This window comes from Melospiza melodia, chromosome 1 (assembly GCF_035770615.1).
Source record: "Melospiza melodia melodia isolate bMelMel2 chromosome 1, bMelMel2.pri, whole genome shotgun sequence".
Classification (NCBI taxonomy): Eukaryota; Metazoa; Chordata; class Aves; order Passeriformes; family Passerellidae; genus Melospiza; species Melospiza melodia.
In genome coordinates, this window is record NC_086194.1 from 18222609 (window position 1) to 18239283 (window position 16675).

Sequence of the window (16675 nt, forward strand, 5' to 3'; positions counted from 1 at the left end):
CTTTTCAGGGAACATATTTAAGTATAACACATGGAGCTAGCAATTACAGAAGATCTTTCATCCACTCCTGGAATTTAACAAAGAATTTAAACTGTAGCTGATCATACCTCATGACAGACATCTGTCTGCTACAGCTTGGCAAAAGAATGCACTTTCAATACATCTGCTTTAGTCCTTTCACTGACTCAGGAAAAAATAAAGAAGAAAGTGCAAGGCTCTTTAAATGCAGTAAAATTGCTAATAATTAGGAATAAAGCCTGAAAATACCTGATTAATGAAAAGTGAGATACTGCACAGATGCCAATGTAATGGGCAGTCATGGAGTAGCAGAGATTTTCATCAAGTTCTCTGCATGCCTCTGGTCCTCTGCTCACATTTGTCCACACTAATCCTCTCATGCTTTTGTTCTAGCTGGTTTTATGTTTCTGTTATTCATAGTGTTCTTCTATGTTCATTTCCAGTTATTTTTTATACTAATCTATATAACAGAAAACTTTTTTCCCTCTTTTCCTTTCTCCTGCAAATTTGCTTCACACATTTCCATAGACAAAACCTAACTCAGAAAAAAAAATTACACAACCCAAAGAAAGTTTTAATTTCATCCCTCAATCAATTCCCACTTTTTATTTCTTGTCTCCAGGAACTTCCTTAGCCCTTATCTTGATAGAAGCTTATCTATTCAGGAGATTAATTTTACGTATCTTGAAAGTTGCTAGCACTCCTGGCAACACACAAATGGTAAAAAAAGGCACCAAAAAATAAAACAGAGGTAGTAAAATACATTTTTCTAATCACGTACTCTAACAAACATAGAATAGGCAGCTCCCCTTCCCCCACATTGAAGAGTCTTCTTGACATTTCAAATAGAGAGGAAAAATCAGTAGAAAAATGGAAGCCTATTCTTCTTGACCTTCCAGTAAGCTGCTTGTCCTGTGACATGTGCCAAAGGATATGTGACAGACTGCACATAGGCATATAAACAGGCTGTGTTTCATGTATGATGAGTTTATTAACCCTGAAGTATTACCACAGCATGTGAATTCTTACTGCTGCAACAGTACTTCTTCATCACATTTATGTCACATTACTGTTGTCTGAAGGACAGATCTGCTTTTTCCACAGATACAGAGTCTTTGGGTTTTCATATTAACACACCAACAGGGTTTTACTTGCCTGGGCATGCTATTAGTGACACATTATTGTTGAAGAGAGAGCGAATATGACCCATATTATCTCTTTTTTAAGCATTTTCCATATTTTTCCACAGCACTTTCTCAGAAAAGTTCAATGCTTATACATGATTGTATAAACTAAAGTTCATATTACCTCTGTGCAACTGATGTATTTGGATATTCTGTCTCACTGGAGGTGGGGAGATGACTCAGCAGCTGAATGCAACATCAAACCATCTCTTGTAACAAACTCACTTCTGTGCTTCTGGTGCTTTTTTCACCATTAAAGATGTAAAAATCTGTGGCATCTTTCTTTGGGATACCCTCAGCGGGAAATGGTACCATGCCAGGAGCAGGCACACGCCCGCATCCGTGTTCTCCAGAGCTGAAGAGAGTGGGAGGCAGCTGCCCACTCGCCCACATACAGATCCTGTAGGTGCTAGTTACGCTCCTCCCTGATGCCTGCTCATGTACTAACACATCTCTAGCATTCATTTCTCTATTTCTTCTCTATTTCAAACCCAAACTTTTCACTATTTTCTGTTGAATCAACAACAACCAGTTACAAAGCCAGTTCCTTCTCACAAGCATCTCAGTTTGGTGGCAATATGGATTTCTATGGTATGAATGGCCAGAATGATTTCCTCTTTGATAAGGAGAAATGCCTGAGCCATGGCTGCCCACCACTCCAGCACTGAAGCAAGGTACTCCACTTGCCTGGAGCCTCCTTGGCTTGGAGGCATGTTCTGTGCCGGATGCTGCCCAAGCTGCTCCTTCCCTGCCGGGCTGCTCCTGCCCCGGGGGTGCCGAGGGCAGCCTGAGCTCGCCATGCTCAAACGGGAGCGATGCCAGCAGGGCACAAGGCACAGAGCCCGATGCCAGCAGGGCACAGAGCCCGATGCCAGCAGGGCACAGAGCCCTCCCCGGACCACCTGCGGTGCGGCCATTGAGCCAAGCAGTGAATTCGGGGAGCTGCGAACGTGAGGTGCTGCCCCAGAGCAGATCTTGGCATGCTCTGAGAAAGGGAGGAAAAAGACCCAGAAGAACTTCTCCAAGTAAGGTAAAAGAAAGCATTCCTCCTCCCTCCCGTGGTGAATGGGAAGGAGGGGAAGACACCTCATCCATCAGCTCTGGCAATGCTCAGTCACAGCCACGCACCACCCATCCTGTGACAGGGTCTGGATGCTCCAACGAGTGGACGTTTTGCTCAATTCAGTGAATTTATGTGAAGGTAAAACTCCTCTCTGCTTATGACAGGATCTTTATCTACTACTCTGTATTCACTGATGCTGATACCAGTTTCTTCCACCTAGAGGGAAAAAAAACATGTGTAATGATGGGACAGAGTTTATCTGCCATATTTTTAGGTTGTAATGATATTCAAATCATCCTAAAAATCTGCACGTTTTCCCACGAGCCTTGCTAGCTCCTGTTGGTGGCCAGCTGCATGCTCCCTGCTGTGGCAAGCTGCCAAAACTCATTTCTTTTAATCCTGAGTGCTGTGAATCACCGAGCAGGACATCCACAGGCTGCTCCCCCTAGGCAAGACCATGGCTTGCTCTTCAGCTGGTTGATCCCCAGAGTTAGGAAAAAAAAGTTTTTCATGAAACTATTATAAATTACTAACATAAAACAATATTTTCCATTTTTTTTTACCTGTAAGCACATAGATAAATTGAAACCAGTTTTTCAGGAAAGCTGTGTGTCTATAGTAAAGATATTCATTAGGAGCAATAAAAGCTGTAGGTGCTCAGCACTTATGCTGCCAGACCTCTTATTCAGATGTTTAATTGCAGGAACTTGCATTTGAAAATGCTGCCCTAAGGAACTCAACAGCCCGTCTGAGAGCAGCTTAATTGGTCCAGACAAGTCCAGACTGAAATATGCAACATGCTGTGACATCTCTTTGGAATATGTGTAATATCAGAAAACCCCAAGCCATCCACATTAAAGTGTAAAAATATTTTGCAGTATGTTTCTGTCCAAATCCAAGGTTTTCTTTTTCTACAAACACCTGAGATTTGAGGGTAGAAAGTGAAGAAAAACAACACAGAAAACTATTAGTCACTCACTAATAAAAAGCAAAAGTCATATTTAATGAAAGAAACCTTTAAAATAAAATAATTTATCTCTCTGCTTTATTCTAATTCTTCATCATGTGAAGAATTTATTCACGCATGAGAGTAAAATTAAAAAAGCCACAGGTCACCTCACTATTTTTCCCTGCCAAGGCTTCTATGGGTCCATCAATTTTCCTCAGACCAAAATTTTGTCTTTCACAGTCTCTGTCATATTCTTGCACCACAGCTTCAGTTTATTATTGCTTTGTTTAAATAAGTTATCCATAAAATCCAGCCTGGACATCAGCATTTGTCTTAATTAAGACCTTATGGCAGTTTCAGTTGGAAGCTATTTTTCTTTTCCCTCCTGAAAAACTCTACTGTGAAGTATTCACAACCCAGCACGACCCTTTGTTCCATCCAGGAGATGGCTGCGTTTCATCAGCAGTGGGTGAGGTAACTCCTACCTACACAACCCCCAAAATCGCCATGAGAACTGTGAAGATTAAAAGGGATGATTTAAACAAAAACTGTCATTATGCTGATTAAAGGGGAAAGATCTTTACATGCTTAAAACCACATGCAAAAACTAAGGGGGGGGGGGGGGATAGAATATACACCAGATGCCTAAATGTACCTAGGGGATCGTGAGTTCTGATTCAAGATTATTTACCTATCCCTGTTCCTCCCACACGTCCCTGAGGAAAACAGGAGGAGGGTCTGTTTCTGTGCTGTCTGTTTCCCAAAGCAAAGGCACACAGTGCAGCGATCCTGGAAAAACCTGTTTTTCTGTGTTTCTACAAGCTGAGAAGGCGCTCTGCATTAACAGGCTATTTTAAAAATCCCCAAAGAAAGGTCCATCGACAGGAGAGCCCACTCCAGGCGGGCGGGGGCGAGGGCAGCAGGCAGGGTGGCTGCCGGCCCCAGAGCAGCCGTGGCCCGGGACGGGCAGCGCTGCCGGCCCCAGAGCAGCCGTGGCCCGGGACGGGCAGCACTGCCGGCCCCAGAGCAGCAATGGCCCGGGACGGGCAGCACTGCCGGCCCCAGAGCAGCAATGGCCCGGGACGGGCAGCGCCGCCGGCCCCAGAGCAGCAATGGCCCGGGACGGGCAGCACTGCCGGCCCCAGAGCAGCCGTGGCCAGGGACGGACAGCGCCGCCGGCCCCAGAGCAGCAATGGCCCGGGACGGGCAGCGCCGCCGGCCCCAGAGCAGCCGTGGCCAGGGACGGACAGCGCCGCCGGCCCCAGAGCAGCAATGGCCCGGGACGGGCAGCACTGCCGGCCCCAGAGCAGCAATGGCCCGGGACGGACAGCGCTGCGGCCGGCGGCAGCACTCCCACACCATGCACTTATTTTTAGCGTCTACTCGTGGAAGGAAACGTGTTGAAGCACTTACTAGAGCTTGTTGCTCTGGCACCTGGTAGAGTTAGGGGGCTGCCGCAGGAGAGAGGCTGTAGAAGCTTCTGCTGCTCCTCTCTCCCAACTCGTCACCTTGCTCTTCTGCTTCTTTTTCCCTCCCTCGAGGCCACCTTGACGAGGGAGGAGAAGCCTTCCTACTCTCCACACCTCAGCCTCTCCCACCCTTCCCTGTGGTCCCATGTTTATTTGCCTCCTTAAATCCTGACAGGGGAAACACAAATCAGGTGCAAATGAGCTCTGCCTGCTCCGGGTCCTCCCTGCTGGCTCCCCCCGGTTATCCTGGGGCTTTCACGATTGTGTTCTTGGCTTCGATCGAAACCACGCAGAGACACCTTTAGGTGTGTACCTACAAGGCCTGTACACATCCACTGCCTCCCCGGGGGAAAAAAGGCACCTGTTGTAGGCATCCATTCTGGATGGTGTTACAAGCCATCTAGAAATGGAAGAGAAGCTCAACAGGATGAAAGGTGAGATACAGGTGACTTCAGAAATACACTGTGCATATAAGATAATTCTGAGAGTTGTAGGAGTAAGATTTTTTTGCATGTTCAATACAAAAATATTTACTGCTTTGCCCACAGAGCTGCCCTTAATTTTGCAGCAAGACTTGTACCACCTAAGCCAGTTCCATGTATGTATATAAAAGAAATAAATATAAAGCTGGAATTGGGACAGTGTTTAGGAATCACTTACTTATCAAGGATCTCCCACTGAATTTTGGTGGATTTCAGAGCATCTAATACAAGAGTTTCATGTCTATCATGCCATTAAAGGAAAAGTCAGATTTTAAAAAATCATCAGAGGATGCACATGCATCACACTCCCATATGCAATTAATCTATATGCATAATACTTCATTGCTATGAAATACAGAGAGACAAAGCATGCAGATTCATATTTATTTGAGAATTTTAGTTGTGAAGCAAGACACACACAATTAAAGGGTAACAAACTCAATTCACAGCAGAGTGCAATAAAAAGAAAGTACAGTACTAACTCTCTGAGAGGATTCAATTTTCATCATGTACCTTTGAATGTCAAGTTCTGAATGAAGAGAGACCAACATGCACTGCAAAACCTGTGGATCAAAGAGAAAAAAGAAGGGGAGGGGGAGAGATAATTGTTAACAGGAAAAGAAAAAGGAGAACAATAGAAATTCAAAAAGAATAATGTGTACATACTAAAGTATATAGAGAAGAGAAGCGAAGAGAAGAGAACTGAAAAACCATGAAGGAAATGCACATGTGGCAGAGAACAATATGCTCTATCAATACTTAATATGCAATATTCTCAGAACTCTTGCTGGAACTCAGTTCAGATGTGCTACATGTGGTTGTATGTCAAAGAAACAAAGAATGTTCTAATATAAGAGTTAATGGCTGAAAGCTGAGCCATAGAGATTCATATATATATACCATATATATAAATCATAACTGACAAATAAGAAAACATTTCTTCCTGAGAAATGATACAGCTCTTGGCTAGAATTAGCAGCAGTCATTACACTTTTGTGTTCATTTCACACTTACTACAGGGACATGGAATCCTTCAAGCAGAACTTAGAAATACTGTGTAACTCATGTGTAACCACAAATGAAAAAAGAATAAGAGAAACTACGGTATGAATAGCCTTTGCCAATCACATCTCTCTTTACTATTCTACCTCTGATCTTGAACCCTACAGAATGTGAGAATTTGCTAAAAGGGGTTTAAGGGCCAAAAAAACCCAACCATTTTTTCCTCCAACACATGAACGAGATGCTAATTGGAGGGGAAATTGCCTGCTGCTGTTTGAGTTCACAGAGGTGGATGTCCTCTATTTTCCTTAATCTTCATTTGCCTGTGGGTAAAGGAGATTTTTGTAGAGTGCTCTAAAAAACCTTCTCTAAGCAATCAATTTCTCCTTCATCAGTCAGGCTCCCACAACTGCTGCTTCCCAGTTCAGAACATGCAGCTATTCATACCAGGCAAAGAAATGCAACTGCTTTGACAACAAGGACGTCATTGTTAAAGAATCTTATTTAACAAGTAATTATAATGCCAACATCACAATTAAGAGTCTAATTCAAAAAATCTTTTGAATTTTACAAACCCAGAGGATATGAGCATGTGAGAGCTGATTCTGGGGATGAGATAAGCAACTTATAAGTATGCTATGATTTTTCATGCTTTTGTCCGTTGGATACTTTGGAAGGGCAGTACCATTTTATTGTAAAGAGAACAATAGATCATTTTTCTCCCTATGATAACTGCATAATTTAGAATTGTTCAAGTAAAATGTGATTTTTACAAATAAGCTATTTATGCAAACACAGTACAAATTAAATGTAGCCTTCCGGCAACAACTGGAAACATTCCAGTTCCAAACCACAAAGACAAAACAGTCTGTTGCTAATGTCTCGGTAATACTGAAACTGTATTGGAGTTTTTCATGTTTTTATAATGTTGCCACCCCACATATGCAAACCTGAGAAATCCTCCTTTGCTTTTATTAAGCAATTCTCTTTAAAAAGAAAAAAAAAAGGAAAGGGATTGTATAAGACCAAGTCCCTTCTCAATGCCAAACACACAAGACTTCCAAGGGAAAAAAATCATCCTGCATGTTTGCTTTACATTCAGCCATCATTACACGTCAAGGCCACACGTCAGAAGGGACATTACTCTGCCCAATGGCAGCTTTAAAATTGTGCAGCAGTCACCCTTCCTAAAGCCATTGCATAGGATCAACTTGAGCTACTTCTGTTTCCTCAAACCTTGTCACCTCGTGGAGGATTACAATTGTGTCACTTTTCTCTGGACTTTCCTAGTCCCTAAGGAAGTGAAAAATGAATTCTGACTTAAGGGTGGGTAAGGAAATGAGGATGCTTAAAGAAATCTGCAATGCTTCTCACCCTCAATCCAGAGAAATCCCTCTTTCCCTCCGTTCATCACAATACAGTATTTATTTTAAAGAAAGTAGAAAAATGAAGATATGCAGTTAAAATGCATAAAATGAGTCCATCTTAGATCCAGAAATCTCTCCCTGCAGGAATTGATTTGAAATCATATGGATATGCTGCTGGATCAGGAGCTAGTGTTCTCTGAATAAACACAGCCTTGCAGAAAAAAAAGAACCACACACAAATCCAGAACAACAAAGGAGTGCACAGGAGGCTTCTTCTACTCCTGCATAAGGCAGCTGCAGGAGACTAACAAGGCATCCACGGTGTTGTGTAGCAAACTTCAGATCTCCTACAGAAGATTCAGACATGCCAGTGTGGGAGAAATATAATTAGGACCATTACTGCAGCCCACGTAAAGACCTTATTATGAATGAAATTTGAAGACATTTGGGTCTGAATCCAAACCTGAAGCATGGCTTCCTTTGGATCTTTCCAAAGTATTTCTTAACTGTCTGCATTTCTGTCCAAACTCAACACCACACTGATGCCTTCATCAGCACTCCACTAACCTCAGGGGTATTTAAAGATGGAAACCAATAATGATCTCTTTTTTCCTTTACTTCTGGATTGTAGAGGAGTATGATTTTTTTCCATCTATCAGCAAGCATATGGTTATATATAGTCCACAATGATGGGAAATGAATCCAAGGAAAGCTTTCCAACTTCCAAATGCAGCAAGGGCTGCGATCTCTCGACTCCAGGGACAGGTTTCTGGGACAATACCCTGTCTTCTGCTTCCCTCACCAACTCAGTCATTGTTCCAGAAAGATGAGACATCAAAACAAATATCCAGCATGAGGAGAGAGGATGTTGGAGCAAATCCCAAAGAAGATTAAAAAACCCTGGACTTGACTTACTAAGAAATAAGGAACTGTAGAGTGCAGAACACTCAACTAACGTGCTCTGAGCAACCTCTGCTGGCCAGTAGATAGGATCCCATGCCTTCTCCTAAACAGAGTTGTACAAAGCCTGTGATTTCATTTTCATCTATGACTGCAGATCCTTAGCTGGCTTGAGGACATTACTTGACCAGCTCAAACAGTGCAAGGAAAACCTGTGAAAGGTGGGCCTGTGATATCCCAATGAGATTGAAAAAAGACCAGGATTTCCAGTTTTGGTTAACCGAATACCCTCAGAGCACAGAGACTCCTGTTGAAACTAGTGTTATGTTTTTATGAGTTGTGGAAGAAAATAGTCAGACTACAAGAGGCACCAGTGTTTGCACATATTGGACTGGCATGCAAAGAAACAGATTAATACAGGCAGATGCACACAGAAAAGTAATACATAAAAAAATCAACAAAAGAACATAAGTAGTTTCCCCTGGATAAAGGTGGAAAATATTAGAGGTCAAGAAGAGTAGAAGCTGGGGCTGGAACACAACACACAACCAAGAAACACTTGCAGTGTCACTACTGGTATGAGCAGGAAGGGCTGTTCCATTTGAGAAAATTTTGGGAGCCAGACATCATTGTAATGAGAAGAGTACCAGAGACAAGGGAAACAGCTGCAAAACATGTTGCTTTTGAACTTTAAACCTGAATGGAACAAGTGGTGGCCCTAAAAAAGGATGTAGAAGGCTAAGAGTCACAGGAGAAAAGCAAAATTTTCCAGGAATGTGCTGAATGTCATCAAACGAAGATATAAGGAAAGTCTGGTGAAAACCACTTGTAAGGTGGTGCCCAAAGGAATATGCAGCAGCTTAGGGAGGACAAGGATTAATACCCTGAGGCTGACTGCATTAGTCATTATCCCAGAGCCCTCAAAACAAGGGTGAACGAACTGCAAGTCTGCCTTGTGGGATCTGCTTGCAAAGCAGATCAAAGGAACGTATTCACCATTTAAAGCAGGATCAGACCTGTTGAGCACTGAAATTCTAAGTCTCCAGAGGAAAACACAGATGCTTGAGACATTTGTGTTGATGATTTAGTAGGAGACATCTGTCCCCCTGAGTCAGTCTGAAATAATGTCACAGAAGGGTGTTAGGAGCACAATGTGCTCCCTCCACAGGAATGCAGCACTGCTGTTCTGGCTGGCAGTGACATACAAGCTGAAATGCCTTTTCACTGGCAGTACTGCAAAAGAGGAGCATTTTAAGTTTTCCCTTTTTTTTGGTCTGTGTAATATGCCCTTGATTTATGCTTCTAATGGATTTCAAAAGGGAAGTCCTTACAAAAGCAGAATACATTAAACACATTGCATTTATCATGGGTCACCCAGGAAGATGACACTGTTGTTGAGAAAAAAAGCAGCTAAAATCAGAGAAATGCAGGAGTACAGAATGAAGCAAAGGGGGGCTAAGCCAGAACCCCAGGACATTAGGATGACAATTTGTGTTCCTTAGGTTTACAGTCTCTGGGTGAAATCCTGCAGAGACATGCAATCAGCTGAAGCTGCAGGGAAATTATAATGAGAACACAAAGGGCTTGAGATGAGTATGTAGATGATATACAACTAAATGAGATGCTGACTCATAAGTCCTCTAAAACAGCTTGAAACTGAAGGAAGGAAATGAGGATCAACTGCCTATTTCCTGTGCACAATGGTTTTGTGGGGAGGATGCAAGAAAATGGTGTTTCTCAACAATGCTGGGATGGGAAAAAGTGAGGATAGTAACTCAGCTGGGATCAGGCCCAAGAGGTTCTTCCAACAGAAATGTTAAGCACACAAGTATTTGCCAAAGATGGGAAAGGGTGAAGTCTTGAATCACATGAAAACACAATCAATGTACAGGATCAAGTGTAGGCATCTACATGACAGCACTCAAACAACTGCAGGGGTGAGGGGCGACACAGGTGGTGATGGCCAATGACAAATGGTGCTACAGGAGGCATGGAAACAAAAACCCTGAAATTCAAACCAGGAATGTATGCAGATAGATAGCAAAGGAAGAGGTCTGCACAAAACATTATGACTTCTTATGTTTCAAGATTTACATTTTCCAGGACACTACATCTACATATCCCTCAAGCTGCACACACTCTTTAGCTCAAACTCATTGAACATTACAGCTGAAAATGACATATGTAAACCCGGCAAACTATTTTGGTTTTGATTTCCAAACAACAACAACAAAAAATAAGGGTCTTCTCTTCATTGTTGATTTCATCTTCCTCACAGTTCTTGTAAAAAAATAGCTAAAACCTTGTGTTTCATTTTAGTGGGGATTAAACCTATTATTTTATATAATTTCATATAATATATATAGTAGATTTTAAAAGCAAACAGCCAGAACAAGAAAAAAAAAAACCTCAAGGGAATTCAGATCTCTTTTTCAGAGATATAAAACATTTACACATTTAAAGTAAAAAAATAATCTGGTATTCAGGGGGTTCAAAATTTTTTCAGGGTCACATAGCCTTCTCCATTTCTTGTCTCTCCACCCATGCAGAGTTGCTGTGTTGAAACACCTTATTTTTGCACTGCCTCAACATAAATACAGTATTGTATCTGTACTCCAGTTCCCCTACAATAGCAAAGGAAAATGTAACTTCTTGTTCACCTTAGATGACTTTTAAATCTGGTGGTTTTTAAGCAAGAACCTGCAGGGTATTGTATATTTCAGTCTTGGCTTTATGCTTTAAGTATATAATTAAACATATAATTAGGAATAATCATAGAAGAAATCCATCAGACTCTTTTTATTAATGAAGTTAGGTATGAATATATTGTTTGGTTGCTCTTGGGCCCTGGCACGTACAGGGGTGGGGGCTTATCAGACACTACTCTTTCCACATTTCACATAAAAGCAACCAAGACAATATATAAAAGATATTATTCCTGTATTTATGATTTGTCTGTCCCCCACTACAGAATTTAAGTAGCACTCTGCAGTGCCACAAACAAACCCAGACTGGTTAGTGCAGGCTGAAGAAAATATTATGACTGGTCCTAATTTCTCTGAGCTAATCTGAACCTGATTTGAATCCATGAACCTGAATTTTTATCAGTCCTTTGTGATTCAAAATTCTGTATGCAAAAAGCCTCCATTGTACAGACCCAGAAAACTGAAAAAACATTGGCTGAAGATCTCAAACTCAGCTGCCCAATGAGGCTTATGAGTTTACAAGGAGGTACCTCCCTGTGCCTCCTACTAATTCTGGTAAGATGTGCATGAAACAGACCAATTTTCAATTAGTGGTTCAACTGAGAGTTTTCAAACACTGACATGTAATATCTGAGATAGCCAACAATATAAATATGGATTCAGAGACTAAACTTAACTGAGTGTCAAGAAAATTGTTTACAATTTTTCCATATTTTCCCCACTGTTGGAAATTGGGAAAATTAGACAAATGTAGTATTTTGGTTTCCAAGAGTGTATCTCTCCTATTATTCACTCCCTTCCTCCTATCATTATCATCTCTTCTTGGAATCACAATATATTGCTGAAGATAACCAACAAAAAAATATTATAAATCTTTATAAAGGAATAAAGAAACAATGATGACCTAAGAAGGAAAAGATTTTCATGAGCTGTCTCAAGTATTTTGAAAAGTAAGAATAATAGAGAAAATGTGATGTTTAAAGAACATAGCTGTTTCTCTCTCTCATTTTTCTGTGGTATTTTTCTCCCAACTTTATTTAAACAACTGGCTGACCTGGTTATTCATACAACAACCATTGCTGAAAAGCACAGTATGGTGTATGCAAGAACAACTGATGGTCTACTGAGAACAACATCCTCTGAAATGCAAAAAAATGCACGGACTTGTCGTCTTTCATTGCTCAGACTTAACTGTAATGTTTCTTTAATAAGTTATTTCTTTTGGACTTAATTTTATGTACCTAATTTTTTAGGCTGTGATCTGCTTATCCATTTAAACCTTATAGAAACTACTCAAAGTGGTAAAAATTTGAATTACTTCCCATTCAAAATTATAAGGTTACAGGAGTTGCTCCCTCACCCCAACAGGAAAAAAAAAAAAAAGGTATTAACTTAGAAGACAGTATAAACAAAAATGTCTACACACATTTTGTTCCACCATTTTACTGTGTACCTCCAGAAGACAAAACAACTTTAATGGACAGGTTAGCTAAATCTTAAAGCCCACAACTCCAAATGATAGTCTCAGCCAAGAACCACCATTCTAACTACTGCCCTGGACAACCTTAGAAAGGGGTTTATGAAGTAGAGTACCTGCCTGTCAGGATGCCTGCCTGCTCTTCTATTCAGCTTTTATGAAAAAACCAAAGCCTACTTCATTTATACACCTCAAAGCTCTTAATTTCTTTTAAGGAAATAAGTTGTAGAGCAGAAACAATTTAGAGAGCACTCGTTGAGGGTAACCTGGGAAAGAAAAATCAATGGAGAACTGCAGTGGCAACCTCATATTTTGGCAAGTCTTACCAAGTACTTCTCAACATACTAAAGCATTCTTAGAAAATTTAATTAGAATTCCCTTGACCACAGAGAAATGGGTGAATAACATTGATCCAATCCTAGCTTTCTATGGTCTGAGAGTTAACAAGCTTTGGTTCCCATTCCAGTCATAAAACCACTTTTCCTGTCCTTGGCCCACCATGTACAACAGAACTCACAGTACCTTTTTACCTTACATGGCTTCTGCAGTAAGTAACTTATGAACAGCTTCCAGCACACTGCAGGGAAAACTGCTACAGAAAAGTATTACATTTATACACCACATTAAGTTTGCTCTTAACCTCTTGTAAGGATCACTGTCTTAGCACAGTAGGAAGGTTTTGCTAAGCACAGTCTCCTACATTTTCCCTTAGAATGCCTAAAACTTTGAACTACAACATCAAACAGAAAAAGCCTACCTGTTTTGTGATTAACTGAATTTATTATCTTCCACATTTTCTTAAACACATACTTGTCATTTACACAATTAGGAGTGAACTATGAGCTCAGAAATGCCTTTGTGCAGCACACACCAGCTTACAATTGAATAGTTACAGAGTAATTAGAGTAGAATCCAGGAGACTAAGTCAGTCTTACTATCTCATAATATCAGTTATCTCACATAAGTGAGACAGATACATATCAAGTACATATAATATACACAAACAGCAGACAGTGAGATTCTGCAAGGTCCCAAGTGATTCCTGTTTTTATTCAATCAGATTTCACTACTATGATGCTAGGGGCTAATTATCTCCAGCCAACTTTAGGCTGTGGAAAATTATTGTGACATCACTATTACAAAGCAACACTTTAAGTTTTCATTGATAAGAATATTTACATATTAATTTAATTTTCAGATTTATATATAGATAGTCAAATACTATATATTGTTCAGAAGTTCTCATTGCAATACATTTTATTATGTACTTCAAAACTTTCCTCTTAAAATTATCTTCTCACACTTAAGGCATACAATGTACAAACCATAACATCAGCCCATTAATCAGATATGTCAGTTTAAATATATCCTATTTGGGAACAAAACCAAATGCTACTGGCTTTATAAACCTTACAGAACAGGGAACAAAGCTAGAGTTGGATTTCAAGAGTTGACGTCATCATTGTTCACAAGCCAACACAGGGCTTTAAAACTGAAAAGAATCTACAGAATATAAAATGGTTTCCAACTTGTAAGGGGCCAGGCTGCTCACCAGTGGATAATAATCTGCAGTAGAGTTTAGGCTTTTTTCCTGAGGACAGCCTGGGGGAGGGGATCTAACACATTCATGCAGAACAGAATGTGCAATTCCGTATTCTCATGTGCTGTAAAGAGAAATGTCATTTCTCTTTACAAAAGAGAAACATTGCACAAGTTGGGATCTTTACACAGAATACCTTTGTTCCCCAAAAACCTTTCTGGCTACAGTGCTAGCATCACTCTTAAACGACAAAGAATCAAAAACACAGAGGAAACAAGCCTAATATCCCTGAATGTCTTCAAGGACAGGTTCCATGAAGCTCTGAGCACCTGCTCTAGTGGAAAGTGTGCCTACCCACAGCAGGGGGAGGAACCAGGTGATCTTTAAGGTCTCTTCCAACCCACACCACTCCATGGTTAGTATGAGCCAACAGATATCTTTTCTGCATATCAGAGAGAGGTGCAGTGACAGGAGTATGTACATTTGAATTTTCTCTTCCATGATTTAGTTTTCTTTTAGCACATACATACATTTCAGAATACAGCATCCTTAGAACTGCTGAAAATTTACCAATTTGAATCTTAAAACTTTGAAATGAAGTAAACTTTTTTAGACAAAACCAGATGAGCTTCTTCTGCTCTTTTGTGACTATTCAATGACCTCACATTACTTAGTGCCTTCCCTCTCCTAAATTCAGCAAAAGAAAATGTTATCTGTTCAAAGAAAAAGGTATACACAAATATTTGAAAAAACTGTCTGTTTCTTCTAATTACATGGCACAGCCTCCAACAGCCAATATATACTGTAGATAGAACATAATGTAGGTTTGTACTTGAGATTATCCACTTGCCTGGTTACTGATACTGCTAGGAACATGTCTTGTGAGCTATAGGTATGCACACAAAAGGAATCCTTGCTCCACAGAAGCTCCTGGGATGTGTTAACTACAGGCACCCCTACAGGTTATTGTCTTCAAGTGTCTTTAGGCCTCAAAAACAGATTAAAAAGATTCAAAGTGAAGAAAGAATGGGCTCGAATGTATTGTTTGTGAAGGAATCTGAGATTAATCTGCTTTCCAACAGATGACCCTGTAGGACTTAAAAAGCAAAACATACTGGCAGTGGTCTTCTAAGATGTGTCTGAACATGGGTGAAGGTGCCTAGCCTGTGAAAATAAATATGTTCATACACTCTATGGATATAGCTTTGCTTCTGTCTGGTGTTTACTGTATGTCTTGGTGTTATCTTGGAAACTAGAAAATAATTCCTATTTTGGCCATGGAGCAAGACTTACTTTTTTTCTCTGCTCCTCATCCTTCACTTGCCTGTTTTTTAGATGGAAATATAACTTGTTTCTTCAAGCAGCAGTGAAATGTATATTATCTACTTACAATCATCAAGGCCTTCTATTCTCTGATACAGTTGTTAGCAAGGAAAACTCTGTGATGGTAGCTCACAGCATCTAAATGAGCATTGCAGAGGTGCATATTTTCCCTTCAGTGTCCTCAAGAGATTATCTTCTGGCTTGCACTGGTATCAATTCTGATTGAGAGAAATCATGACCCTGAGATATTCTCAGCAGTACCATCCTATTCGGCATGCTGTTCACAGCATTAAGTGATGACAGGCATTGTTGTTCCCAGAAATAATATCCAGGTTGACCAGCTAGAAAACATAGATCTTATTCTCATCCACTCAGAAAGATGGTTTATGTGGGAGATAATAGCTGTATGGCAAATATTCCATACTATAGGAGTTTATATTTGGTTGCTGCAGAAGAGAGACTGAGAAACTTTTTTTTTTTTTTTTAACCTGAAGGTTCTGGGCTAAAGTAATTCAAAATTGAAGAGGTACTATGATCTGATGAACTCAAAAGGAAATACTAAGTTCTTACGAAGATATGAACATATTCAAGACTTTCATTCAAACTGACAGTGTTACTCTATTATCCCTTTAACCCTCTTAAAAGAGTTCCCATCCTCAATCATTTTCCTGTAGTTATTGAAATTACCAGAAGTATCACTATTTCTCTATTTCTAAAAGTCAAACCGAAAGCCCAGCCTGACAATGAAGGTGGATTAAGGAGAATTCTGTGAAAGCAGATGTTGCAGGGAGTTCACTGAAGGTTAGGTAGTGTAAGAAAGCCAAGTGGAAAAAAATCTAGTGGATGATCATATCAGCCCTGACATGCATTGACTGAGCTTTCAGTTCTGTTTATCTCAGGAACTGAATAAATAGCCAGTAATTTCAACAGTGTCCAGCGAGGCAAGGGTGCAAGTTGTACAAGAATGCTGAAAGAAATAAGATGATATTTCATTTTTCTGAAGGAGCACTGAATTCTAAAAAGAAATAATAATTTGATTATTTCAGAGCTATTAGTAGGCAATTTTATGTCATATATCTTTCTGCCAGAGCTTTAACAGAAGAAAGTAGGGCATAACAAAAGAACCCAGGAGCAGCAAAACCTAGATATCTCCTCTGATTCACTGGTGTAATTCAAGAAATTGATGATTCCACAGA

The 16675-nt window shown here is 40.3% G+C and overlaps 1 protein-coding gene across 16 annotated transcripts in view; it reads right to left on the reverse strand.

Annotated features, from left to right (window-relative positions):
* KIAA1217 (KIAA1217 ortholog) overlaps positions 1 to 16675 on the reverse strand; it is a 335499-nt gene that overhangs the window by 99017 nt on the left and 219807 nt on the right. For 5 of the 16 annotated variants that reach the window (XM_063149891.1, XM_063149934.1, XM_063149854.1 and 2 more), the window contains exon 3: positions 5648 to 5728. The exons of 9 other annotated variants lie outside the window; for them this stretch is intronic. In XM_063149891.1, coding sequence (XP_063005961.1) covers positions 5648 to 5728 — 81 coding nt within the window. The remainder of the gene's footprint in view (positions 1 to 5647; positions 5729 to 16675) is intronic. 2 more of the 16 variants (XM_063149963.1, XM_063149954.1) reach the window with 1 other exon arrangement.